The sequence below is a fragment of the Felis catus genome, chromosome E1, assembly GCF_018350175.1.
Source record: "Felis catus isolate Fca126 chromosome E1, F.catus_Fca126_mat1.0, whole genome shotgun sequence".
Classification (NCBI taxonomy): Eukaryota; Metazoa; Chordata; class Mammalia; order Carnivora; family Felidae; genus Felis; species Felis catus.
The window spans coordinates 39742401-39769402 of NC_058381.1; the positions used below are offsets into that span (position 1 = coordinate 39742401).

The following is a 27002-nucleotide window of genomic DNA, read 5'->3' on the forward strand; positions in this document are numbered from 1 at the left end:
AGGCTGACGCTCCAGGATAAGCAAGCAGCCTCCTCTTCACAGAAAGACTTGGGGGTGTGCATTGTCTACATAGTGCCCTTGGGGTGGCAACCTGCCGAGCAACATCTCCCCAGCCGCCACAGTCATGTGGGATGCAGGAACCCAACTCCTCCCCCACAGCCAGGCAATCAAAGGATGTCCCTTGGACAGCAGCTACAGAAACAGGAAGGCACCAGGCAAAAACCAGGGCGCCAGACTCCCTTTCAGGAGACATGGGTGCTCTGAAGTGCAGCAGACGGTGAGGGTGAAGACAGTGCCCACCCTCTGAGGCGTCTAGACAGGATCACAGGTGTGCGTTTCATTAGAAGCCTCAGGCACAGCCATGATGATCAGCTATTAGGCCTCTTCACAGAAAGACCAAGCTCCTGGGTATGAACTCTTTCTGCTTTGTTTACAGCCCCGTGGGACACATGAGCGTTAGCCGCACTGGCTACACCAGGTGTCCTCTGGTAGCAGTCACAAAAATCGGGGTGCCAGACAGAGGTCTGAGCTCCTTCCTGGGTGACACGGATTATTACACTCCCACGGGACCAGGAACACAAATTCCCCTGGCCTCCAGAACCAGGCGATCAAAAGGCGTCCCCTAGAGGGCAGCGGCTGCAAAAACCCAGGCACCAGGTCAGTGTAAAGGCTCCCTTTCGGGAGATGCTCCTGCTCTGGAGCATGCGCAGAGGAGAGCGCCAAGATGGCGCCGGCAGCTTCGGCTTGGTGCTGCCCGGCAAGGGTGCTGGGTGTGTGTGGCAGGTCCTCGTGCCTGCCCCTCCGCCGCCCACGCTTCACTGTAAGCAGGTGAGCCCCCTTCGCTTGAAGTTTGAGCACTGTGCCAGCGCCGTTGGTTTTCGAGATTCGGTGTTTTGCAGGCTTCGTCGTTCAAGCGCGTGTCGGAACACTGGGATGCGTGAGGTGGGGGTGGAGCGCGCCACCACTGAGGCAGAGGCTCCGGGTTTTGAGTTCCCGCCTGGTTGCCGGTGGCTCCCAGGCTGGCGTTGATGGCAAGGTTGTGTCCCCGCCTCTCCTACCTGCCTCGGTGGCCTTGTGTATCACCTTCAGGTTTTTGTAAGAAGTTATTCCGAATGTCGCTGTAGGCCGGTTTTCTGTGGGTGGAGGGGAGTTCGGGAGCTGCCCAGTCACCATCTGGGTTTGTTTTTTTTCGTTTCTTTGTCGTGTTTTGTTTTGTTTGTTATTTTATTGAGAGAGAGCGAGCAAGACCATGCAGGAGCAAGGGAGGGGCAGGGGGGAGAGAGAGGGAGAACCTCGGGCAGGCTCCATGCCCAGCACAGAGCCTGACGTGGGGCTCCGTATCAGGACTGTGAGGTCACCACATGAGCGGAAATCCAGACTCTGTCGCTTAACTGACTGAGCCACCCAGGCGCCCCTCAGCCACCGTCTTGAACCAAAGCTTGAAAGTGAACTTTCGTATGACACTTTTTTTTTTAAATTTTTTTTCAACGTTTATTTATTTTTGGGACAGAGAGAGACAGAGCATGAACGGGGGAGGGGCAGAGAGAGAGGGAGACACAGAATCGGAAACAGGCTCCAGGCTCTGAGCCATCAGCCCAGAGCCTGACGCGGGGCTCGAACTCATGGAGCGCGAGATCGTGACCTGGCTGAAGTCGGAGGCTTAACCGACTGCGCCACCCAGGCGCCCGTCGTATGACACTTTTTAATCAACGTTGTTTATCCAAAAGTGTTTTCATTTTCCTTCAATTTTGGAGGTGGTTTTTGCAAACTATAGAACTCTGGGTTACTTTTTTTTTTTTTTTTTATTTCCAGGACGTTGAAAATGAGATTTGATTGTCCTCTGACGTCCATTTTATCTGAATAGAAGTCTGACAGTCTTTTTCTCTTTGCTGTCCTCTGTTGAATGTGTATTTACCTCTCATTTCTTTTAAGATATTCTATTTGATTGTTTTTAAGTTAATTTATTTGTCGAGAGAGAGAGAGAGAGACAGAGAGAGAGAGAGAGAGAGAGAGAGAGAGAGAGAATCCCAAGCAGGCTCTGTGCTCACAGCCTGTGAGCCTGGGCTGTGAGCACAGAGCCTGATGGCAGGGCTCCATCCCACAAACCAGGAGATCATGACCTGAGCTGAGATCAAGAGTTGGAGGCTTATCCGACTGAGCCACCCAGGTGCTGCCCTATTAATCTTTTTTATTACATCAATTTGATTATGATATATCTAGGTGGTGTGTGTGTGTGTGTATGTGTGTGTATGTATGTATGTAGGTTGTGTTACCTGCTTGGGATTTGTAGGTTAATAAAATATATCACTAAATTCAGACAGTTTTCAGCCTTTGTCTATCCCAGTTTTCTACCTCAGTTTCCTATCACTGTGGAACTTCTATTTCATAATTGTTGGGTCACTTGGTACCGTCCAACAGGAGGCTGCTCAGGTTCTGTTCATTTTTTTTCAATCCCTTTTTTTCTCTGTTTTAGTGTTGATAATTTTGATCTATTGTAACATTATTTAAGTTATCTTAATGCACTGACCTCACTTCTAGTTGGCAGTTTCCAATCTGATATTAAGGCCATCTATTGAATTCTTTATTTCAGACGGTACTCTGTAGTTCTAGAATTTTTATTTGCATCTCTGTAATTTAAATAATTAAAATTAAAATTTAGTTTGTTATTATTAAATAAAAATTAAAAATTTGCTTTTCTGTTGAGTTTCTTCATCTTGTTCACTTAAAAGTTTTTTTAATGTTTGTTTATTTTTGAGAGAGAGAGAGAGAGAGAGAGAGAGCGCAAGTGCAGGATGAGCAGAGAGAGAGGAAGACACAGAATCTGAAGCAGGCTGCAGGCTCTGAGCTGTCAGCACAGAGCCTGATGTGGGGCTCGAACTCACAAATTATGAGATCATGACCTGAACTGAAGTCGCATGACTAACCGACTGAGCCACCCAGGCGCCCCATCTTGTTCACTTTTTTCCTTTCACATTGTGTTCATCTTTCCCTATGTCCATGAAAATACTTATAATAACTGTTATAAAATTTTTGTCTGCTGATTCTAACATCTGTGTTATCTATGGACCTGTTTTTATTGGCTGCTTTTTCTCTTTATTATGGATGACGTTTTCCTGTTTCTTCATGTGTCTGACAATTTTTAATTATATGTTGTTCATTCTGGATGATGTATTTTAGGAAGTCTTGATATGTTGTAGAGTGCTGAGTGTTGAGTTTTGTTCTGACAGGAAGTTAAATCACTGGAAGATCCTCTTAATCCTCTAAGCCTTGGTTTTAGACTTTTTGAGAGAAAGTATAATTTGGTGTGTTCTTTACTCAAGGTTGTACTTTTTACTCTTTTGGTGTGTCCTTCTGGAACATCAGTTGAGTGCCAGAGGTACTCGGAGAGCTTTGTCATCTCTAGGTGTACTGGAATTTCAGTGTCTGTTAGAATTGACTGAATTTTGGTATCTCCATTCAGCTTTTTATCCCCCAGCAGCCACTCTGTTAGCCTCATGAAATTTCATCCTGTATGCATTCAACCAAGCTCTCTGCAAATACTTGATAAGAACTTTTACATAGACTTCTGCACCTTCCCTTATACATCTTCTTCCTCTCTAGAACACTGTTGTACAAATTCCAGCCATCTAAACTCTAGTTAGATATGCCACCTGTGACTCAAACTTGACATATCTAGAGCAGAATACAGTATTTCCTTTTTAAATTCTCTCTTCCTTCTCTGTTCCCATGCTCAGTTCGTGACATAATGCCACTGCCTAATCTGACAGCCTCTTCTCTTCCATATCCCTTTGACCACCCGCTTCAGTCATTTTGCCTTTGACTATGTCTTTTTCCTGTTTGTGACCATGGCAGCAATCTTAATTTCTTAATTGTTCTCAATTTTATGGTATCACAGCACTTTACTAACACTACTAATAGAGTACTTAATATTTTTATTACAATACAGTGCCTTGCTTCAATTAATAATTGTTAATTGCATGAAGGAATGAATGGGTATTGTGTTTGCATGTGCTTGACCTACTAGGCAGTCTGCTCATTTTGAGCAGGGACAATAAAATCCAGGCACATCATTAGGTATTTAAAAATGTTTACTGAATGAATAATGACATTATGAGGTTACTAATTTTTTTTTTTTAACATAAACAGATCAGGTCCCCTGGAGTTGATATGTTATATCTTCATATCATGTTCAGTATTTCCCAATATACCTTAAACCATTTTTTGGGGAGGACAAGTCAGGGAAAGTCTATTTGCAAGTGTGTTGATATGGTGGACCATTGCGTATGTGAGGCCATTTAGTTTTTTTAAAGTAACAAGAACAATGAAAGCAAGAAATACTTGTACTGTCACCATGTTTAGTTTTGCAGATTGTTCTTAGTTTTTCTTAAAATGCTGACTTTTGGAGTTAAGTACATTAACGAATTAATAAGAATAAACAAAAGTAGGGGCGCCTGGGTGGCGCAGTCGGTTAAGCGTCCGACTTCAGCCAGGTCACGATCTCGCGGTCCGTGAGTTCGAGCCCCGCGTCAGGCTCTGGGCTGATGGCTCGGAGCCTGGAGCCTGTTTCCGATTCTGTGTCTCCCTCTCTCTCTGCCCCTCCCCCGTTCATGCTCTGTCTCTCTCTGTCCCAAAAATAAATAAACGTTGAAAAAAAAATTTTTTTTAAATAAAAAAAAAAAAAGAATAAACAAAAGTAATTGTAGACATTTGTGCTATGCCAGAGATGTAAAATTTATTAGCGTGATCATGAAGAAGCTCCTCCGTTTCCAGAAAGATGCCACCCAGCACTGGAAACAGAATTCCCGAAGCACCCAAAGAAAGAGAAACTTTAGTATGGAGGAGATGAAAAACTTTGGGAAGCCTGTAGCATCCACCTGTTCACATTGCCCTGGGTCACTGATATCTACCATATGGCCTTCAAAAGTCTCTTGATTTCTTTTTGAGGGAGAGTTGTCAGTGATAACATCATCCTTGTTCCAACTTGGAAAGCAGAGTAAGTTAGTTGCAGGTAACGAGACAGGTGAACACGAAAGCTTCTGGGTTGACTCTTCCAGCATCAGGCACGGAGCACAGCAGCCATCGCTCAGCAGCAGCTTGAGATGCAGGGCTCACAGCTGGGCTGGGTATAGGTTGTGAGGTTGATGGACTCCAGGCACGGGGTGGGCTGGCAGGAGTTGAGCAGGAAGCAGGTGGGCACACAGGGCTGGGGAATGTGGCAGGGTGGGGGGCAGTTGTCACAGCAGGTTGGCTCCAGTAACCAAGTCGTGTGTGGGCAGGTGCTGGGCAGGCAGACTCCGCACCGGCAGCATCTGTCAGAGGAGCAGATGGTGGTGGCGGGACCGGTGGGGACGCTGCAGCAGCAGGGGACACAGCAAGCCATGGCGCTGGGAATCTGTGTTTTTAATTGATTTGGTTGTAACGATAGATGAAACTTCTGAGTTGTGACTGTCTCTCCTTTCTTTGAGGCCCTTATATACCCTTCCCAGTGGGTGTTGGTCCAACCAGAAGGCTTCTTTCCTGGTTCTTGTTTATATTAGTGTACCCATTATCCTTTGATTGGTTTAGATGCTTGTAAAGAGTCTGTATTCTCCTAATTAACATTTATTTGAGTTCCTTGCTAAATCGGCACTGATTACTCTTGCTATTTGTGACTGGAACACAAGCTTTATGATGTGTCACCAAAAACTTCTGCTATTATAATCCTGACACCAGCCTTGCTGGGAAATATTGTGTGATACTACACCCATAGTATGTAGGTCTTATCTCTGGTGCTAGTCTAGTGTTCATTCTCTTTACCTTTATCTGTATCAGTTGTTCTGATGATGTTTTAAAAAGTTGAACTTAAGTTAGTAACTTTTTTTTTTTTTTTTTTTTTTTGCTTTGGGACTTTTAAAAAAATTACATAATTTTTTGTTGAGATGTAACTAGCACATAACATTGTGTTAGTTAAGTTTTGGGACTTTTGAAGATCAAACTTACATTAATATGAAGAAATATGCTATTGAGAAATATGGGCAGACTTTTAAAAAACACCTATTATTTCATTTTTGACTATACATATTTTATATTTATTTAAAAATTTGGACAGATAGTAAAGTATAAAGAAAACTCACTCATAATCTTATCATCAAGAGAAATTCTGTATTCATACTTGTGTATATCCCTCTAGTCATTTTTTAAATGTTTTTATTTATTTTTGAGACACAGAGAGACAGAGCATGAGCAGGGGAGGGGCAGAGATAGAGGGAGACACAGAATCTGAAGCAGGCTCCAGGCTCTGAGCTGTCAGCACAGAGCCGGACGTGGGGCTCAAACTCACGGACCGTGAGATCACGACCTGAGCTGAAGTCGGACGCTTAACTGACTGAGCCACCCAGGCACCCCTAGTCATTTTTTTTAATACATTTGTTTATCACTTTAGTACTGGAATCATTTTACCTATGGTTCTATAACTTGCCTTTTTTCTTAAACATACATATTTTCATTATCTTGTATTCTTAAATATATTTGATAATGTTATTTAAAAATTTTTTTAATGTTTATTTATTCTTAGAGAAAGAGAGAGAGAGACAGAGCATGAGCGAGGGAGGGGCAGAGCGAGAGAGGGACACAGAATCTGAAGCAGGCTCCAGGCTCTGAATTGTCAGCACAGAGCCCAATGCAAGGCTCGAACTCATAAACTGTGAGATTGTGACCTGAGCTGAAGTTGGATGCTTAACCGACTGAGCCAGCCAGGTGCCCGATAATGTTATTTTTAATATTTCCTAGCATTCATTATATAATTATACTTCAAAGTTACTTAAAATTTTTACATTATTAATCATTTAGGTTATTTTCAAGATGATAATTGTGGCAATAGTTAACAACTGTGGACCACATTAGGAGTCAGAAGAGCTCTTTACTGGATCCAGTCCTTCTCATTGCCTTCCTTGTTATGCCAAATCATTCATTTTTTTAAAACCTTGTCTTTCTCCTCTTCAAAGTAATGATCATAATATCTATATTCTTCCATTCAGAAGATTTTTGTCCATAGACAATCATAAAGTTGTATACAGAGATAAATTATTACCATCATTATCCAAGTAAGTTGCAGATCAAACAAACTCAAGGTACGGAATAGGGGAAAGAAGCAGTCTAAAGAAGAAAAAAATAGCTGCAGAAAAGCAAAAGAGCAACCTTACAGGAAGTAGCAAACATTGATCTGAAGGTTCACACCTACAGTTAGAGAAAACAGCTTGGATAGAAATTAATAACCTTCAAATTTTAACAAAGTTCTCTATGGCTCTGCTTGGAAGAAAGGATTTGTAATCTCTGTTGGTATCCCTGGACTTCACCCAGATTTATCTTTGAGTGAATACCTGCCAGATTTCTCACTCTTTTACTGAGGACTGATTTATATTTTCAGTATTTTTAAAATTTTGTTTTAAAACTTTTTTCTAAAGTTTATTTATTTATTTATTTATTTAGAGCATGTGCACTAGGGAGGGGCAGAGACAGAGGGAGAGAGAGAATCCCAAGCAGGCTCCACACTGTCAGTGCCGAGCCCGATGTGGGGCTTGATCTCACAAGCCATGAGGTCATGACCTGAGCGAAACCAAGAATTGGGTCCTTAACCAACTGAGCCACCCCGGCACCCTTATATCTTCAGTATTTTAAAAATAATTTAATAAACATATATCCAACAGTTCCCATGTGCCAAACACTGTGATAAATGTTGGATATAAGAGAGTGAACAAAATAGACATCATTCTTGGTCTCATGGAACTTGGAGTCTGATGGAAGGTTTATTGTGAATATATTATTATAAGTTACTGTTATTGTATGTTATGATAGGAAGGGCTCTAAAATCATAAAAATTATAAGCAAAAGGAAATTATTTTGAGATTTTAAGAAAAACATCGCAGAGAGGTTTGCAGTTTCTCGCAGAAGTTCATGGCAAAAAGAGAGTGTTGTCTTACTTAGAATGCAATACTACTTTAAGTCAAGCTTATGAGGATAAAGAAATTGGTACTGTTCTGTGTAGAATGTTACGTTTCCATAATTATAAATAAGATTTAAAGTTATAGATTAGAAACTTATAAAATAAAAAGTTTATGATAAACTCATCTCTTTTATTGAAAAGACATATAGTACTTTAATAAAATTTCTTTTCTTTGCCAATGGTCTAAGTGACCTGGGGATAACAATCCTTTATTTGTAAATTATGACTGTGAATCCTAGAGAGGTGAATTAATTTGCCTTAGACGGTCTCGTGACTGACTTGTTAAAAAACTAAATATAGGACTTAATTGAGATTGAGCTACCTTTTTTGTGGTTTAAGTTTAGTATGTGTCAGAGATACTAAACATTCTATTTTAGAAATAAAGGGTACCCTTTTCCTTTGAGCGAATGCAGGAAAAACATGGTTATTCTTGATTAGATAGATTTTCAAATTGCTGAAAGTCTACACACACACACACACACACACACACACACACACACACACACACACTTGCCCAGTTTTAATTATACCGTCTATAATCATAGGGGGTGTGGGGAAGGAAAAATTTTTCTACCCTTGACGGTCCTTCAACTGACCGAAGAATTAGAGTTACATGAGACAGATTAACAGGAAAAAATACCAAAGTTTATTATGTGCACACAGAAGCCCAATAATGGAATTGAGACCTAAAGAAATGACAAGGCAAGCAGTTTTTATACTTTTTAGACAAAGAAACAATATATGAGGAATTGACAGGTCAAAGAAAACTTAACTTTGGGAGCTTCAAATAGTAAGGAATTGTAAACAGACTTAGGGCTCTGGTAGTAAATTAGTAAAAGGTAGCAAGGTTTCTTTATACAGCCTTCTCAGCTCTAAATTTCCTCTCTGGTGATAATAAGGATGTCTCTACCTCATTGTGCAGGGAGGGTACCTTTCCCATGGGAAATTTATTTCCTGCTTTCTCATGGACAGAGGAGGGTCTGAATGTGCTTGCATAGGCTGTTTCTTACGTAATTTTTAGTTACAATAATCAGTATGCCAAGATGGCACATTTTGGGGTGGCTTGCCCTTGACCCCTACAGGGCTGTCTGTGATAGTGAAGACATAAACTAAAGGTTGATAATAAAAAGAAGCAAAATATGATTGTTAGTTTCTTGCTTCAGAACTCTTTGCTTGGAGGTTTCAGGCTTAAAACCCTTTGCTTAAGGAGCCCCAACCTCAGAAGTCTTTGTATTTCTTCTCTCCTTATCCTCTCCTCCTCTTCTCCCCATCTTCAGTGCATTCAATTCATGAGTTAGTAAGGTGCTGTTCTGTCTGGAGCAGCCGCTCCTCACCTCTCCTGCCTGGTCATCTTTTTTTTTTTTTTTTTTCCAACGTTTTTAATTTATTTTTGGGACAGAGAGAGACAGAGCATGAATGGGGGAGGGGCAGAGAGAGAGGGAGACACAGAATCGGAAACAGGCTCCAGGCTCCGAGCCATCAGCCCAGAGCCCGACGCGGGGCTCGAACTCACGGACCGCGAGATCGTGACCTGGCTGAAGTCGGACGCTTAACCGACGGCGCCACCCAGGCGCCCCTGCCTGGTCATCTTTTAACACTTAGCCTGGATAGCTTGGTGGCTTTCCATAACTATCCCTCACCCTGACGCTGAATCACCAAATCTGGGTTTTAGTTACTCTTTCTGTGTGCTTGCATGCTGTGCTGCTCATATCTCAGTCACAGCAGGAACCACATGGCATCATAAATATACCCATCTGCCATATGTAGGCCACATGTATTGTGATTACAGTAACTTGTCTGTTTCCCTCACCAGATCTGAGAGAAACTTGAGAGCACTTGAGGTAATAACATTTCTTTTATCTTTACATCCTTAGCACGGATATGATGCCTGGCACAAGGGAAGCACTCATGAAATATTGGCCAAATGAATGAGTGAATGAACTAAATCACTTGTTGGCAGTATTCTAGGTTGTGCCCCATGTACCCCATGGCTGCTAAATTCTGTTCATTTAAACCACTAATGAGCCTATAAGATCCTGTGAGCAATCTCATTCTTGAGGGACTGGACTGACACGCACACTAAGGGTATTTAGAAACATGTTTATGTATTTAAAAATGTTTTTTTAATGTTTGTTTATTTTTTGAGAGAGAGAGCATGAGCAGGGGAGGAGCAGAGGAAGAGGGAGAGAGAGAATCCCAAGCAGGCTCCACACTGTCAGCCTGGACCTGGATGCAGGGCTCAAACCCACAAACTGTGAGATCATGACCTGAGCTGAAGTTGGATGCTCAACTGACTGAGCCACCCAGTGCCCCTAGAAACTTGTATATTTATAGGCACTTGCTGCTTCCCTTCCCTGCCTTTTTCTTTTTCACAAATACTCTTTTGGTTTTAGCTCAATACTTTTCAGATTTTGACTTGTGCCTTTATATATCAATGATACTTATATACATTATACATGCATCATACATACATACATCGTAATATGTGTTGTATATGTATTCTATGTGTGATCTTTCTAAGGCAGGGCAAAGGATAATCTGCTTAAGATAAAATGAAGTAGGCTGGTAAAAAGAAGTACAGTTAAGTCATAGATTAAATCATGTTTAATCAAGTTTTTAGCTCCAGTTCTCAGCCCATTTCGTAAAGAGTTTTGGCATTCTGTTGATGGTGGCCAGTAGAAATATATTCCTAGTGCCCTGCTACTGGAGTTGACCACTTAAGTTTTCTCTAAGGGAAATGAAGTTGAAATTGATAGGCCTACTAAGTGACTCGGTCTTAGAACTGAATACCTGCCACTTTTAATCTGTGAGCCACTAGATCCTTTTCTATTAAAATTGGATGTGATGATTTTGTCAAAGATTCTTACATTTTATATTTCTCTTGCATGTTGTAAGTTGAGGCCATAACTGTCAGTTCAGCTTCTGGTCCTTAGAGTTGGAGGCTCTGTGATATGGCAGAAAGAATAGGGCTTTAAAGTCAGACACACGAGGAGCTGAATTCTGGCTTTCTTACTAAGTAACTTTGAGAATGTTGAGTAACTCTTACAGCTTCATTTTTCTCATCTATTAGTGATGTTTTAAGGATTGTGTGAGTTAATAATGTGATTTCTTCAGCAAAGTGTAGGTTAAGTAAATGTTGGCTCACTTCAAATTGCATTTGTCTGAGGAAAAGGGGAGAATGGAAAAGCTAACCAGTTTGAAGTTAGCAGCCTAGAAGCTAGCTAGTTCCAGTCATTCTTTTAGAAGGTTGTTCTGTTTTTTTTGTTAAATACAATAATCATCTTATCTTTTACCTTTTTTTTTTTAAATTAAGGAAATATACCCAAAACTCTAACATAAACAAGCAACATATCTTGCCAGAGAAATAAAGTTTATTGGAAAACCCATCAAGAATTTTTTTTTTTACTCTGTGAAAATATCCACTATAAGAAATGGGATCCAAGAAGCAACATGACCAAGAAAATATAGTCTGGGTTCTTACAGATTTCAGTAGAATTTCAATAATAGATGATGTTCACCTGCCCAAATGAACCAAATGGTTATTCAGGCAAATAACCATAAAGAAATTCTTGATTTTCTTTCCATTAAAATCAAAGGTAGGTTTTCCATATCTGGGCCATCTGGTCTGCCTCAACATCATGATCAACTACTGAGGCAAATGAATACTGAGTAGACAGCTTTTGGGTTCTTCATTGTCAGGCACAGAGCAAAGCAGCCATCGCTCAGCAGCAGCTTGAGATGCAGGGCTCACAGCTGGGCTGGGTATAGGTTGTGAGGTTGATGGTCTCCAGGCACGGGGTGGGCTGGCAGGAGTTGAGCAGGAAGCAGGTAGGCACACAGGGCTGGGGAATGTGGCAGGGTGGGGGGCAGTTGTCACAGCAGGTTGGCTCCAGTAACCAAGTCGTGTGTGGGCAGGTGCTGGGCAGGCAGACTCCGCACCGGCAGCATCTGTCAGAGGAGCAGATGGTAGTGGCGGGACCGGTGGGGACGCTGCAGCAGCAGGGGACACAGCAAGCCATGGCGCTGGGAATCTGGTTTGCTTTTGGTTTCTTGGAAAGATGAGGTTTCTGAGATACAAATGTCTCCTCTTGCTTTGGGGCTCTTATATATGGTCCTCAGTGGGTGTTGGTCCAACCAGAAGGCTTCCTGTCATTTTTGTTTATCCCACCCCTCTTCGCTGAGATTCTCTAATCAGTTTGGTATTTACTTGTCCATTAAGAGTCGTGCCCTTACTAAGATACATCATGTTTTTGACTCATTGACTTGTCATTTTTGTCATAAGATGATTGCATTTTATCTTCACAGGGTCTTGGAATGCCAAACCTTACATGAAATATGGATAATCAGTCTGAGTGACTGAATTCAGCTATAGTTTCAGAGGCTGTATTCTTTTCCTTGTTTTTCTCCCCCTTAATTTAAAATAATATGCATAACATACAATTTTTAATTACTAATATCAGAACATACAACTCAAATGGTTAATTGGACCATTTTCTCAGTGAAGTCAACAAGGACATGACACTTATAGATGAATGTTGCATATGACGATATGAATCTCAGACATAGTTACCTTGTTTATTGAGGATAGAATTCAGGTTCTATTGAGCAAGCAGGGTGACAGCCCAAATGGAATACGATGAAACCCCTTTAATCTATAATGAGTCTATTTTTAATCTATAATGAGTCTTAAAAGGTTGTATTATTCTATGTTTTTTTTTAAAAACAGTCTTTATTCTCAAAGCTATGCCAATCTTGTAGTGAGTTAAAATGTAAATTCACTAGGAAGAAAGATCCACCCAGCTGCTGGCTTTTTTTAAACAAGTTTTTAATGTTTATTTATTTTTTAGAGAGAGAGAGACAGACAGACAGAATGTGAGTGGGGGAGGGGAAGAGAGAGAGGGAGACCCCCTCATCTGAAGCAGGCTCCAGGCTCTGAGCTGTCAGCACAGCGTCTGATGCAGGGCTCAAACTCAGGAACCCTGAGATCATGACCTGAGCCAAAGTCAGCCTTTTAACCAGCTGAGCCACCCAGGCGCCCCCCAGCTGCTGAGTTTTGTTAAATGTACCATTAAAAGAAATCACCTCATCTTCATTCATTTTCAAACTAATGCTTCATTTAAAATAAGTTGAACCAAGAACAAGAAGGAGAAGTCATAAGATTTACAAAACAACAGTGGGTTCTGGAAGGGTTATCTGATCTGATGTGGTTTAGAACGATAGGAGTCCTTATTTTCACTGACTTATTCCCTACTCTGCTTGATTATTTGTTTTCATATCTTGGGTCTTCAATTAGGTTGTAAATTCCTTTGAGGGATGCCTTATACAACATTCTTCACCTCGGTTGACCTTGATCTGCTGTATTGTAGGATGGCAGATGAGGAAGTTGGACTGAATAATTATCTCTAGTGTGTAATATCCTGATTCCAGCATCTTCACATACTTCCTTCCCCTTGATCAGCACAAAACTATTCAGCCAGTAGAATCTAAATTATGTAATTCGTTGGTTGGATGGCAAATTGTTGTTGAGTAAACACGAAGGACAGATTCTTTCCTGGGGTGTTTCTGAGGGGACATGACTGAAAACCAACTTGGCCTGTTTAGTAGAGAAGAAACCTGGCTGAAGCAAATCAGTGGGAAATACTCAATGTCATTGGTAAATAAGCCTCATGCATTTTATGAGAAGAAGAACCTGTTAGTGAAGTTGGCTTGGTTTTTGGTTAAATATGGATATGTATCACAAAGCATATCAAGTAAAAATGAAGGTTAGTGCCTCCAAGGCACTTTACATCTCTCTGGGTGTGGCCACACTGTTCCTTGCAGTGTCCTTCCCCGATTCTGTACTTCTCAAATCCTGCTCATTCCTCAAGCATCAACTCCAGTATCTCCTTCGCGTGAACCTTTAGGTGGTTCTTCTAGATGTTTTCATCCTTTGCTTTCACAAAGTGTGTCTCCTATCTCTTCATTTAGACCTCATTTCAGTCTGTTGTATATTATGGTTCATCATTTATTTGTCTTCCTCACTCCAGTGTGCAAACTCTCTGAAAAAGTGGGGATTGTGTCTTCATCTTCTTAGTCTCTGTCAAGCACCTAGGCGAGTGCCTGGAACACAGTAGGCGCTTGATAAATGTGTATGGAATTGGGTTAAATTACAAATTAGAAGGAAAAAAAACCCTATGTATTTATTTTTAGAATTACCTCTTATAATAACAGTTACCATAAGCAGAGCGATTTCATCTGTGAAGTGCTTTACAGATGTTGAAACAGTTTTACATTCAGAGCTTCACCTAAATGAGTAATGAAAAAAGTGTGGCTCAGCTCAGTCTTTGGGGTCTCTTCAGTGAGTATGTTGATGTTTCTCAGAATCTTTATTTTTATTTTTAGAGAGAGAGAGAAAATGCTCACACACGTGCACGTTGGGGGTAGGGTCAGAGGGACAGAGAGAGAGAGTTATTTTTTTTTTTAATTTTTAATGTTTGTTTATTTTGAGAGGGAGACAGACAGAAAGTGAATGGGGAAGGGCAGAGAGCGAGGGAGACACAGAACCTGAAGCAGGCTCCAGGCTCTGCACAGAGTCCGATGCAGGGCTGGAACTCACGAACCATGAGAACATGACCTGAGCTGAAGTTGACATTTAACCAACTGAGCCACTCAGGTGCCCCAAGAGAGAGAGAATCTTAAGCAAGTTTCATGCTGAGCATGGGGCCCGATGAAGGGCTCAATCCCACAACCCTGGGATCATGACCTGAGTTGAAATCAAAAGTCAGATGCTTAACCGACTGAGCCACCTGGGTGCGCCTCTCAGAATCTTCAAAAGAAGGTGTGTGAGGTAGTTACTTAAAGAGGCAGGGAAAACATTAAAATTAAAAGTAGGTGCTGACCTTGGAATTGAAAATGACTTTAAGCTTAGAGCTTAATATATTTTACTATTTAGGCAATTTTTGTCAGGTGTTTACATATCCTTGTGAGGCCTTCTTTTGCCTATGAGATTTATGTTGATGTCATCAGTTAGTGTAATTCTGCTGGACATATTTATAGGTTTATCATGTGCACACGTGTCAAGAGTTGTTTGGCAATTATATCACTGAGACAGCACATGGTTTGGGGCACAGTGGTGTTTGTTTATTTTTAAAGTGAGGAGGTCCATGACAGCATTTACTCAACTACTCACTGGAAACCATCATTCAGAACATTGAACAATTCTGCAAAGCTGAGGGCACAGGCTCAGAACATTTTCTTCCAGAGCTGCTTCTTTTTTTTTTTTTTTTTTTAATGTTTATTTATTTTTGAGAGACAGAGAGAGACAGTGTGAATGGGGGAGGAGCAGCGAGAGAGGGAGATACAGAATCTGAAGCAGGCTCCAGGCTCCGAGCTGTCAGCACAGAGCCTGATGTGGGGCTTGAACTCACGAACCGTGAGATCATGACCTGAGCCGAAGTCGGAAGCTCAACCAAGAGCCACCCTCTTCCAGAGCTTCTAATTAAAGACCATTTGCTGAGCATCTCTTAAGGACTGTGATGGTCCATCAGGGTGACATGGCCAGGCTCTTGGAAATCTCTTTGGCTAGCAGCACGGTGTTCCACACTCACAGGGCTGGACACAGGTTGTGACAGAGATCCCACTCAGGTTTGGAGCAGGGTGGCCCCTGCTGAGCAGCCAACATGATGGCACGTAGGAGTCAGGCACGCAGCAGGGTGGGGGGCAGGTGTCACAGCAGGTGGGCTGAAGGAGGCTGATGGCGTGTGGGCAGGTGCTGGGCAGGCAGACTCCACACCGGCAGCATACGTCAGAGGAGCAGGTGGTGGTGGCGGGGCCGGTGGGGACGCTGCTGCGGCAGCCTTGGTGACAAGACTCACAGCCAGACATTTTGGTGCAAAGGAAGATCTTCTTGTACGAAGCTGTCCTCTGTGTCCTTTATATCCACCAGAAGCCTCAGGGAACACGGCTTCTGTCCACCAGAATGTTTCCCTGTTGTTGTTTGTATAATCCCATACAAATAACTCACTGACTTATTTACCAGATGCGAGAGGAGCTCTCCTTCAGTTTTATTTGGTTGTGTTGCGACATTCAAACGTGCTTTCTGTTGCAGTTTCAAAGTGGTACCAGCGTAGGCTCTCCACTTAACTCCATCACCGGTAAATACTTCAGGGTTTCTTCTGCATTTCCTCTTTTTTACCGACCAGAATTTGTCCTTACAAATGATCACTGCTGAGTGTAAAGAATCAAGAGTGATTTCTCTGAGAAGTAAGAAATGATCCTTCTCAAAACGTGTGATCTGGATGTATTTGGGAAGTCACAACCTGTGGTGGGACTTTTTCCCTACCAGAGTCACCTTGCTGTCTTTTCAAGGATGTGAAGATGTAAATGAGTACCGAAGATAGAAAACATGATCTTGACTGGGAAGTTCAGAGGCTGCTAGATGTTTTCTGTACCGATCTGCTGCATTGTCTATGTATGCAATTATGTATAAACATTTAAATAAGCTCTCAGTTTTACAGAGGACATTGGCTTTTTTAACCAGAAGCCTGAACATATTAAAACATAGGTTCATAAGACTATGTATGGTCTGAAAAATGAGCTTGCATCTCTTTGCAAAACAGCATGAAAAGTTTTCTTTTCAGAATGACCAAACTGCTGACCTGCCTATTTCATTTTTCAGTAGTCACCTTTTACCATTTTTAAAATTCCTTCCACTTTAATTCAGTGATAGTGTTAACATGTCATGGCCAAAGCTAGTACATAACTACAGTAAAGGATACTGGTCAGCAAATCCATTCATTATAAGCCAAATATTTATTCAGTCTCTAATATAGTCTGAAGAGTATGGTAGAGTCTGAAGAGTGTCGAGCCTGGGTGGCTTAGTCGGTTGAGTGTCTGACTTCAGCTCAGGTCATGAGATCACAGTCTGTGGGTTCAAGCCCCGCGTCGGGCTCTGGGCTGACAGCTCAGAGCCCAGAGCCTCCTTCGGATTCTGTGTCTCCCTCTCTGTCTCTCTGCCCCTCCCTCGCTCTCTCTCAATAAATAAATAAACATTAAAAAAAAAAAAGAGTGTGGTAGAGATAGAAAAAGAGAAGGCATGGTGCCTGTCCTCCAGGAGTGCTTGGTCTAATGGAAAAGGTTAGAAATCCCTTTGCGTATGATTTAAATGATGTACAATTAAATTACAAGACTAGTAATGGGAAGAGTTCTGGAGTTAGGTTTGAATCCCTTATAAGGTACATGTTGTGAGACCTAGATCAAGTGATTTGAGCTTTGGTTTTCGACCGCAAATTTTGGTTTTCAACCACAGAAATATTCACCTACTGTAGTCTTACTGCAAGCACTGAATAAAAATTAAATGAGAATTGCTTATGCAAATCATTCAGCCTTGTGTATGGCGTGGTAGAGTTCTCTCATCAGTGAAGTTTCTCCCTTGGGTGCTGTTAGAATGCTCACAAGAGGAAATACAGCGGAGAGGCTTAGTGATCAGAGACGCCTGCCTGGAGGGTTTGGAGTAAATTGTTTTGACCAGACAAAGCTTAGAAAAGAGGTAAGTGCCTTTGCACAAGGAAAACAGTGACTTCTGTGGCACTGTTCTGGCCTTGTGCTCTGTCCCTGCCCCTGGTAGGGTTGGCCACGCCTCTTGTGCTTCGATTGCACCCCTTCACTACCCATAAAACTTGGCTGCAGTTTTTGTACACATGTTGGTTCTTAACTAGAATGTACTCTCCTTCAAAGCAGAGGCAATGTCTTATTTTTCTTGGTTTCTGCAGTGCCTAACCCTGGGGCCTGGCTCATGGAAGAGAGTCTCAGGGCTGGAACACATAGAATGAATGTTTGAGGAAGAAAGGTTGGAAAACAATGACAGCTAGCATTTATCAAAATGCTTCTGTGTCAAGTTTTGTCAGGAAAACAAGCAAACAAGAAAACCTCACAAAAAGTGTTTCAACAGAGAGCATTTGAGGGCGGGGGCTTGGTTAAATAGGTATCAGAGGACTGAAAAAGCCAAAAAGGAAAACTGAGGTAACAAACACAAGAAACAGGCTACCAGCCTTTAGGCCTGGGAACAGAGAGGAGGTTGGGGGTGACGACCCAGGTGCGTGGGAGAGTGGGCCTGCAGAGCTGGGTGCAGACCCCGGGGGTTGCCCAGCCGGTGCTCAGAGGAGGGGTCCCGGGGGGCCTTCGTGGGTGGGGGGCCGGAGTCACCCGCTGGTGCTGGTGTTCCTGAGGAGGTGCCGTGATGCCGTTTTTGGAGCCTGGAAAGAAGCTGGAGACCAGAATCCACTGTAGCTGCCAACAAAGGACTGTTGCTGGGGCCACAAGACCCTCTCTTTCCCAGGCCTTGTAGGCTCCTTCCAGCGCCCTCTATTGGTGGAATCTACTAGAAAATCAGGTGAGGGATGTAAGAGTCCTCACCCCAGTATCACAGAGTATAAAAAGATGTTCCTAGAGGTTGACAGTAGGCATACACTGTTCTAAGGGCTGCACGTGTTTTAATTAATTTAATCTTCCCTACAGTTTTAGGAGATGTATACTTTTTTAAAACTTGTTTTTAAATTAAAATATAGGTAACACACAGTGTTACATTAGTTTTCAGGCATACAACATAGTGATTTGACGAATCTGTACTTAAGGCTGTGCTCACCACGGTGTAGTCCCCACTTGTCACCGTACAACGCTATTATAACACCATTGACTATATTCCCTGTGCTGTAACTCCCATCCCCATGTGAACCGGAAGCCTGTACCTCCCACCCCTCTTCACCCCTTTTGTCTACCCCCCCACCCCCTCCGCTCTGGAAATCACCACTTCTCTGTATTTATGGATCTGTTTCTGGTACATACTTTTTAGAAATTAGCTTTTTATTTTTGAATAATTCTAGATCCACAGAAAGTTTGCAAAGACCGTACAGCGTTCCTATCTACCCCTCACTCAATTTCCCTGAATGGTAATATCTTTACAACATCATCGTGCATTTGTCACAACTAGGAAGCCAACATTGGTAACTTGCTGTTAATTAAATTTCAGACGTTATTCAGATATCACTACTGTTTTTTCCACTAACATCCTTTTTCTGTTCCAGGATCCAGTCTGAGATCCCACATTACATTTAGTCCTCACACCCCCTTAGTTCCCTCTGGCCGGTGACAGTTTTCTCTCAGCCTTTTGTAGTTTTTCACAACCTGAACTGTACTGCTTAGGAAGGGTAAGAGGTAATTTTAATCTTTTTATTTTTTTTAAGTAAAAGAAAATTTTTTTTAATCTTATGTATTTTTTTATTTTTTTTTAATTATTTTTTTTAATTTTTTTTCAACGTTTATTTATTTTTGAGACACAGAGAGATAGAGCATGAATGGGGGAGGGGCAGAGAGAGGGAGACACAGAATCAGAAGCAGGCTCCAGGCTCTGAGCCATCAGCCCAGAGCCCGACGCGGGGCTTGAACTCACGGACTGCGAGATCGTGACCTGAGCTGAAGTCGGACGCTTAACCGACTGAGCCACCCAGGCACCCCAACATCTTATGTATTTTTGAGAGAGAGAGAGCACAAGTGGGGGAGAGGCAGAGAAAGAGGGAGACACAGAATCTGAAGCAAGCTCCAGGCTCTGAGCTGTCAGCAAACTGTCAGATCATGACCTGAGCTGAAGTCAGATGCCCAACAAACTGAGCCACCCAGGGGCCCAGAGCTAGTTTTAATCTTATTTGATGGTGGTTGAGGAGCCTGAGGCAGGGAGAAGTTAGATGACATGACCAAGGACACCTAACTAGTAAGTGATAGAGGTACGATTTAAAGCAAGACAGTCTGGTTGCAGAGACTCCTGTCTTGACTGTCGTAGAGGGGGCATTGCTCTGATGAGAGTGGAGGCCTCACATTGTCCCAAGATTAGTAGCAGGTAAGATTTGGTAGAAAAGACTATATCAGGTTATTGAGGGTCTCGACAGCCACACTGAAGAGTTTAGCCTTGATTCAGTAAAAAACAACAACCAAAAAACAACTTGAGTTTCCCAGAGTTTTGAGCAATTCAATTTAACCAATATTTATAGAGAGATAGAAGCCTGGTCTGACAGGGATAGTTTGGATGAAGGGAGAGGCATAGGATTATTGAGCCAAGATTAACTAGGAGGCTGTGATCAGGGGTCTGGTGATCAGTGTCTAAATTAGGCTACCGTCAGTGAGGATGGAAAGGAAGGGCTGTAGGCCAGCAACAATTTGAAAGAAAAATGAAATGACTTCGTTTTTGGTTCTATTATCAAGGATGAACAATTATTAACTTCACAGGTAGGTTTTCACCATGAACTAGGTTATTGAAACCTGAAAATGTGTTATGTTGCCAAACGTTCTGCATTTCAATGCAAGGTTAATGACCCAGTCAATACTCCTTCCCACCACCTGCTGAGGTTGCTAATCAGTATTTAAAGTCTGACTTTAAAAAAAAAAGATGATTTGTTTTCACTTTAGAAACATAAACAGTTTTTTCTAGACTTACTGTAGACACTCATTTTGTCTTCAACTATAATCACCCCAGAGAAAGCTGAGTTACTGCACACAACCAAATACACAGTTTAGAGAGATAGTAGACAGTGTACTGTTAAGAGGCATATACTTTCTTCTGCTAAAGAGAGCCACATGCAATCATATTTCTCTTGGACATACTGCTGTCTGCAAAGGAGGTGTGTGCTTTGGTGTAGCGGGAAGAGAAGCGACTTTTAGATTCGGGCAGTTTCAGGTTTAATCCCTCCCTCTGTCACTTACTATGTGTGCAACTTTTATAAGTCCCTTCCACGGTTTGTTTTCTCTCCTGTAAAGTGGAGACAATGAAGGTAGCTACCTGTCAGTGTTTTTTCTTAGAAATGAATGAAATAGTGCGCATGAAGCACATATTAGAATGGCCAGTAGATATTCACCAAATGTTAGTTCTTAGGAGTAAAAACAGCAAAAGTGGTAAGGTGAGATGGGGTTGGTTAGTGGCATGGAGTACTTGTTACTCGCTTCTGGATAACCTAGAACCATAGACAAGCTGGAAGTGTCTTTAGAGTGTGTCTGGTCAGCCAGCCCATTTTACTGATTTAAGACCTGAGACCCACAGAGCTCAAGTGACTGGCTCTGGGCCACAAAGGCAGCTCAAGTGCAGAGCCACACATCTCCTGGGTTATATCTGGGGCTTTTTAACTAGTGCCAAGGGTCTTTGAATGCCTGAAGATCCGCAGTGGTAGTACTAGGACACTCACACTTATTTCCAGTATTAAAAATTAAGTCTAAATATTTATCCCTTACAATCGTGTATAAAAACCTTAAGCTTTGATTTTGACTAAAAAAGAGGTAACTTGGTTATTTTAAACCTAAAATTCTCTCTGATGCTTATAAATGTATTTATGAACAAACATGAATTATTATGTTAAAAAGTTACATGGGAAAAGTAATATTTTTCAAGAAATAAAAGGATGCCTTTTGGTGAGAAAGCTGGAAACCATCATGTGCCAGTAATGGTGAGCATCTCTCGCCATCCAGAGTGCAGCTGTTGACACGTTAGGTCATTTGACTCTCACAACAATCCTGAGACATAAACAGGGACAAGAGTATTATGTCTGCTGTGACAACAAGGAAACTGAGGCAGAGAGGGAAGTAAATGGCTCAAAGGCCCAAGGCAAGTCCAAGAATATATACGAGATTGCACTTTGGGTACTTTCTGTAAAAACCTTACGTGCTTGGATTTTTCCAGGACAACAGGGAGATGAATTAATACATGATATGGTCATCGTATAAGTTTTGTTCTAAGAGGAACAGAATTGTGTGCCTATTTCTGGTGGATGGAGAATACTGCACTTCAGCCTGATATTTTCAGTTTATTTCAATGCCATGATATGATATGCCACTTAGGCTAGTAAACTTCTAAAGATAATTCTGACTAATGTAAACCAATTCTCACTTGAGGGAGCAAGGAATACCCAATAAATGCTAGTATTTTTTCAGAATTGATTTTTCTAGAAGACAGCATATATCAAAATGAATATATATTCTTCCCCATATTGCATTGCATGTTGAGCTTAGAATTTCACCAGTGATGAGTTAAGGAGTCAGAATTATTTCTACATGACAGCAAAGTGACCAATTTGTTTAGTCAGTTAAGGAAGAAAGAAAAATCAATTTCAGGGGCAATGGAAATTAAAATAAATAAAACATTTAAAAAATATTACATTAATCTTCAGTTTCCAGTGTAGGGCTTGGTATAGTGGCTTGTCTTCAAAAAACACCTATTGAGTAAAATGACCTAGTGAATTTTTTACTTTTCAGCCTGTCACAAAGAGCCAGTATCTAATTATTCAATGATTCCACCACACGTGCTCTCCTTCTGCTGGTGTAAATCGTGGATATGTTGATCTGCTGTTCAGGTTCAGCTAGGCATTCCACTTCCCCTAAGAGGAAACATGAGAGTAAATCATCACAAGGCCATATTTGCTAAGCCAGAATAAAGTTTATTAAGGAATAGTCAAAATGGTTATTTCTCAAAGAGCAGTGAAACAGCCTAAAAGACAGGCAGAAGGTCTCCAACTTCACTCAAAGGAGGAGAGGATTAAGAAGTTGGGCACAGTCATGAAAACATGGCCCAGGGACTTGGGATTGATTGAGCCTGATGTAGGTGGTAGCGGGTGTTGAAGACCAGGTGACGAGCAGCACATCACCGAACCTGTGCAGAGACGTGGCTGCTTAGCAGGGCTCGCAGGGATTCTGACAGCCAGGCTGAACGTAGGTTGTCAGGTTGATCCCACTCATTCCGGGAGTTGGGTGGCAAGAATTGAGCAGCCAGCAAGTTGGCACGTAGGTGTCGGGCTCACAACAGGGTGGGGGGCAGGTGTCACAGCAGATGGGCTGAAGGAGGCTGATGTCATGGGGGCAGGTGCTGGGCAGGCAGACTCCGCACCGGCAGCATTTGTCAGAGGAGCAGATGGTGGTGGCGGGGCCGGTGGGGACGCTGCAGCAGCAGGGGACACAGCAAGCCATGGTGTTAGGAGTTGGGTTTTTGTTGGGTTGAGAAGAGAAGTCTGTTGGTGTCTCGATGCTTCTCTCTTCTGCCCTGGCTCTTATATATCCACCTCGCCGGGGCGTCAGCCTATTACCAAGAGTTTTTTTCCCCATGTTTCAGTTTATAGCTATCTCCATTAAAACCATCTAATTACTTATGTGTTTATTACCAAAGACACACTCTTTACCTCATAAAAGGGGATTAGATTGTTTTGTTGTCAAATTAGGACTCTTCACGTTGGCTCTTTGTCACCTTAAGGACATTTCATTTCAGTCTTCAAAGGTGCCGAGTCATTATCTTCTAATCATTACCCGTCATTAGTGACGGCCTGGTATGCCAGGTATCTGCAAATCATCCCCACATTTTTTTGTCTACTTTTCAGATGAAGAGATAACTAGGCATTTTGATTGCTGTTCTACTAGCAACCAAAAATTCTATGTGATAATTTAGGTCTTCCGGCTGAAAAAGTGCTAAAAATTTTAGATTTATTCTTTGTGGCTCCAAGAAGCTGAATTAGGATGAACGGATGGGATCTATAGAGGAGATTCTGATTGTGTGTAATGAAACACTTTCTTAGCTGTAAAAATCATTTGCTTTCTGTTCCCTCCATGTGTGCAGTGAACGATAACTTGTTAGGGGCAGGCGAATGGGAGTCAGGACCTGCACAGTGATAGTGACAAATGTCCTTCAAAACTCCATCCAACAATGTTACGAATTAAGATTATTCATGACCTAAAGAACAGTTGTATGGGGCCATTTAGAGACCAAACAGTGCAGTATTTCCCAGAATGAGTTCCATGAACACCTATTCCAAGGAACATTAAAAGGTTCTCTGGTAAACACATTTGGGAAATAGAATTCTTCGTTGGTGGACCTTTCAGAACCTTTAATGTGCTGAAGTTCTCTGTGACTTTCCAATAAAGAGATATAACATGTATTTTTCTCCAAACTTATTTGACTGCAGAGTCATTTTGTTTGTTAGTTTCCACAGGTTAGCTTTGTAGATTAGTGTTCTATGGAGCATACTAGGGGAGATTTCTGAGTTACATTTAAACTACTAAACTCCTAATGATGGAATTATTTAAATAAAGGCATAAAGCTTACTCTGATGCTCTAGCATTGCTTTAGAGTAGGAAAATATTAAACTAGTAAACATTTAGAAATACTTTACTTTGAAAGTCTTAAAGAATGTATGTATTTTCTTGACCCATCTTCATATGAAATGTCTCAGGCTCTAAAAAATAAGTAGAAAATTATACAACATCAAGGAGTCAGGAGCCAAAATCAACAAGCTGATGGATTCAAAAGATGCTTAACATTAAAACTGCTTTCATTTTAGCCATCTTCTCACTACTAGAATGATTTTGTGCTTTGGGATCCCTCTGCTAGAATTTTGCCTGTTGTCCACATTACTTCCATAGATCTCTGTTAGTTCAGTCAAACTCTCATTGGTTATATCCCTACTGCAAGTCAGACATTATGCAAAAAAGACGTAAATAGGTGCCTGCCCTTGAGGAGGTTGTAGAGAAGAGACACGAAGTCAACTGGCAAAAGACAGCACAGGGTTTTACATTCAGGTTTTCTAGGTGAGATGTAGGAGTTTAGAAGTAGGTTTATCTGGAAGATTCGGAAAGTACTTCACGAAAAGGGAACAATTGCATGGGTAGCGAAGCATGATTAGGAGCTTAGCAGGTAGAAAGGAACATGAAGGGAATTTCAGCAAGCAAAGCAAGGAAATAAAATTTCATAGGATGGCAAAAGTGTCGATTGGGAGAAGCACAAAACCCAGACTCCAGACCCTCTTACTGGAGGCTGTGGAGGAAAAGAGTGGGAGACAAGTTGGAACAGGTGGGTTAGAGCCACAATAGGAAGAATTTGCACTGTACTTAGTATGCCACACTCAGGATTTTGAACTTCATCTTCTTGGCAATGGACACTAATTGAAGGTTTTGGAACAGATACGTGAAATGATTGGATTTGTATTTAGAAAGAGGACTAGTTTTTGAGTGGAGGCTCAGCAGCATCACCACTTACTAAGTATTAGGCCTTGTGCTGGGTGCTTTATATGTGTTATACAATTCTCACCACAAGCTTGTGATGTATGCAGGGTTGCTATCCTTGCCATTTTACAGATGAGGAGGCTGAGGCATAGACAGGCTAAGTAACTAGTAAGTGAGTAAGTAATGGAGCTGGCTTGCAAAGCCAAGCATTCTGGCTCCAGATTCTGTGCTCTTAGCCACTCTACCATATTCCTTCTTCCTAGGGAGGGTGTTGTTGAAGACAACCCTTAAGACGAATTGGTGTAAGATTGGTGGGGAGGATGGGATCAGATTATTGAAGGTCTTGAGACCATTAAAAGGGAGCTGATGTTAGAACCTATTTTCTTAACTGAAATGCTAGCAGTAGAAAGGAGATAATTTGAAGGCAGGGACAGTGGGTGGGAAACTATTTGGGTGTTCTGTGGGGGTGCTGAGGAGGGTGTGATTTCTGTTTTAGAGGGTATCATAGAGAAGAGGGGATATATCTGGGATTTCTCATCACGTCATTCAATTTCCTGGGAACCACTGGTGGCATACCAGTTTCCACAATAAAGCTAATATTCTTGTTTTTTTTAAAGTTTATTTATTTACTTTTTTGAGAAAGAGAGAGAGAAAGAGAAAGAAAGCACACAAGTAGGGGAGGAACAGAGAGAGAAGGTGGGAGAAGGAATCCCAAGCATGGTCCGTGCTGTTAGCACAGAGCCAGATGTGGGACTTGAACTTAGAAACCGTGAGATCCTGACCTGAGCTGAAATCAAGAGTTGGATGCTTAACCAACTGAGCCACCCAGGCACCCCTCTAATAGTCTTGTTGTTAAGGTGTCCAGAATATTATCTTATCCTTTGCTAATAGGTAGCATTTATTAAATATATACCATGTGCCAGGCACAGCGCTGGGTATTTTATGCACATCTTATTCCTTATTTCTTACAACCCTATAAGATCAGGACTGTCACTATGCCCAGGTCCGAGATAACAAAACTGAGAGTAAGGATATTGTTTTTATGTATATATATTTTTAAATTTAATTTATTTTTTAAATTTATATCCAAGTTAGTTAGCATATAGTGCAACAATCATTTCAGGAGTAGATTCCTTAATGCCTCTTACCCATTTAGCCCATGGCCCCTCCCACAACCCCTCCAGTAACCCTCTGTTTGTTCTCCTTATTTAAGAATCCCTTATGTTTTGTCCCCCTCCCTGTTTTTATATTAGTTTTGCTTCCCTTCCCTTATGTTCATCTGTTTAAAGTCCTCAGATGAGTGAAGTCATACGATATTTGTCTTTCTCTTTCGCTTAGCATAATATCCTCTAGTTCCATCCACATAGTTGTGAATGGCAAGATTTCATTCTTTTTGATTTCTGAGTAATACTCCATTATATAAATATACATATATATATGCATAGACATATATGTGCATATATATACATGTATGTAAACATGTATACACACACACACCACATCTTATTTATCCATTCATCTGTTGATGGACATTTGGGCTCTTTCCATACTTTGGCTATTGTTGATAGTGCTACTATAAACATTGGGGTGCATGTGCCCCTTCGAAACAGCATACCTGTATCCTTTGGATAAATACCTAGTAGTGCAATTGCTGGGTCATAGGATAGTTCTATTTTTTTTTTTCAACGTTTTTTTTTTTTTTTTTTTAATTTATTTTTGGGACAGACAGAGACAGAGCATGAACGGGGGAGGGGCAGAGAGAGAGGGAGACACAGAATCGGAAACAGGCTCCAGGCTCCGAGCCATCAGCCCAGAGCCTGATGCGGGGCTCGAACTCATGGACCGCGAGATCGTGACCTGGCTGAAGTCGGATGCCCAACCGACTGCGCCACCCAGGCGCCCCTAGGATAGTTCTATTTTTAATTTGTTGAGGAACCTCTATACTGTTTTCCAGAGTGGCTGCACCAGTTTGCATTCCCACCAGCAGTGCAAAAGAGATCCTCTTTCTCCACATCCTCACCGA

At 41.8% G+C, this 27002-nt stretch overlaps 3 protein-coding genes across 3 annotated transcripts; all 3 read right to left on the reverse strand.

Annotated features, from left to right (window-relative positions):
- Window positions 1–4710: 4710 nt before the first annotated feature.
- LOC101087113 (keratin-associated protein 3-3) lies at window positions 4711–5454 on the reverse strand. The gene has a single exon (XM_006940334.5). The coding sequence runs from the start codon at window positions 5378–5380 to the stop codon at window positions 5084–5086; it is 297 nt and encodes a 98-aa protein (XP_006940396.1). The 5' UTR covers window positions 5381–5454; the 3' UTR covers window positions 4711–5083.
- Window positions 5455–11703: 6249 nt separating this feature from the next.
- On the reverse strand, window positions 11704–12000 carry LOC123381913 (keratin-associated protein 3-3). The gene has a single exon (XM_045044478.1). It carries the CDS (start codon window positions 11998–12000, stop codon window positions 11704–11706), a length of 297 nt encoding a protein of 98 aa, XP_044900413.1.
- Window positions 12001–22663: 10663 nt separating this feature from the next.
- On the reverse strand, window positions 22664–22957 carry KRTAP3-1 (keratin associated protein 3-1). Its single transcript, XM_003996846.6, has one exon. It carries the CDS (start codon window positions 22955–22957, stop codon window positions 22664–22666), a length of 294 nt encoding a protein of 97 aa, XP_003996895.1.
- Between the last annotated feature and the right edge of the window lie 4045 nt (window positions 22958–27002).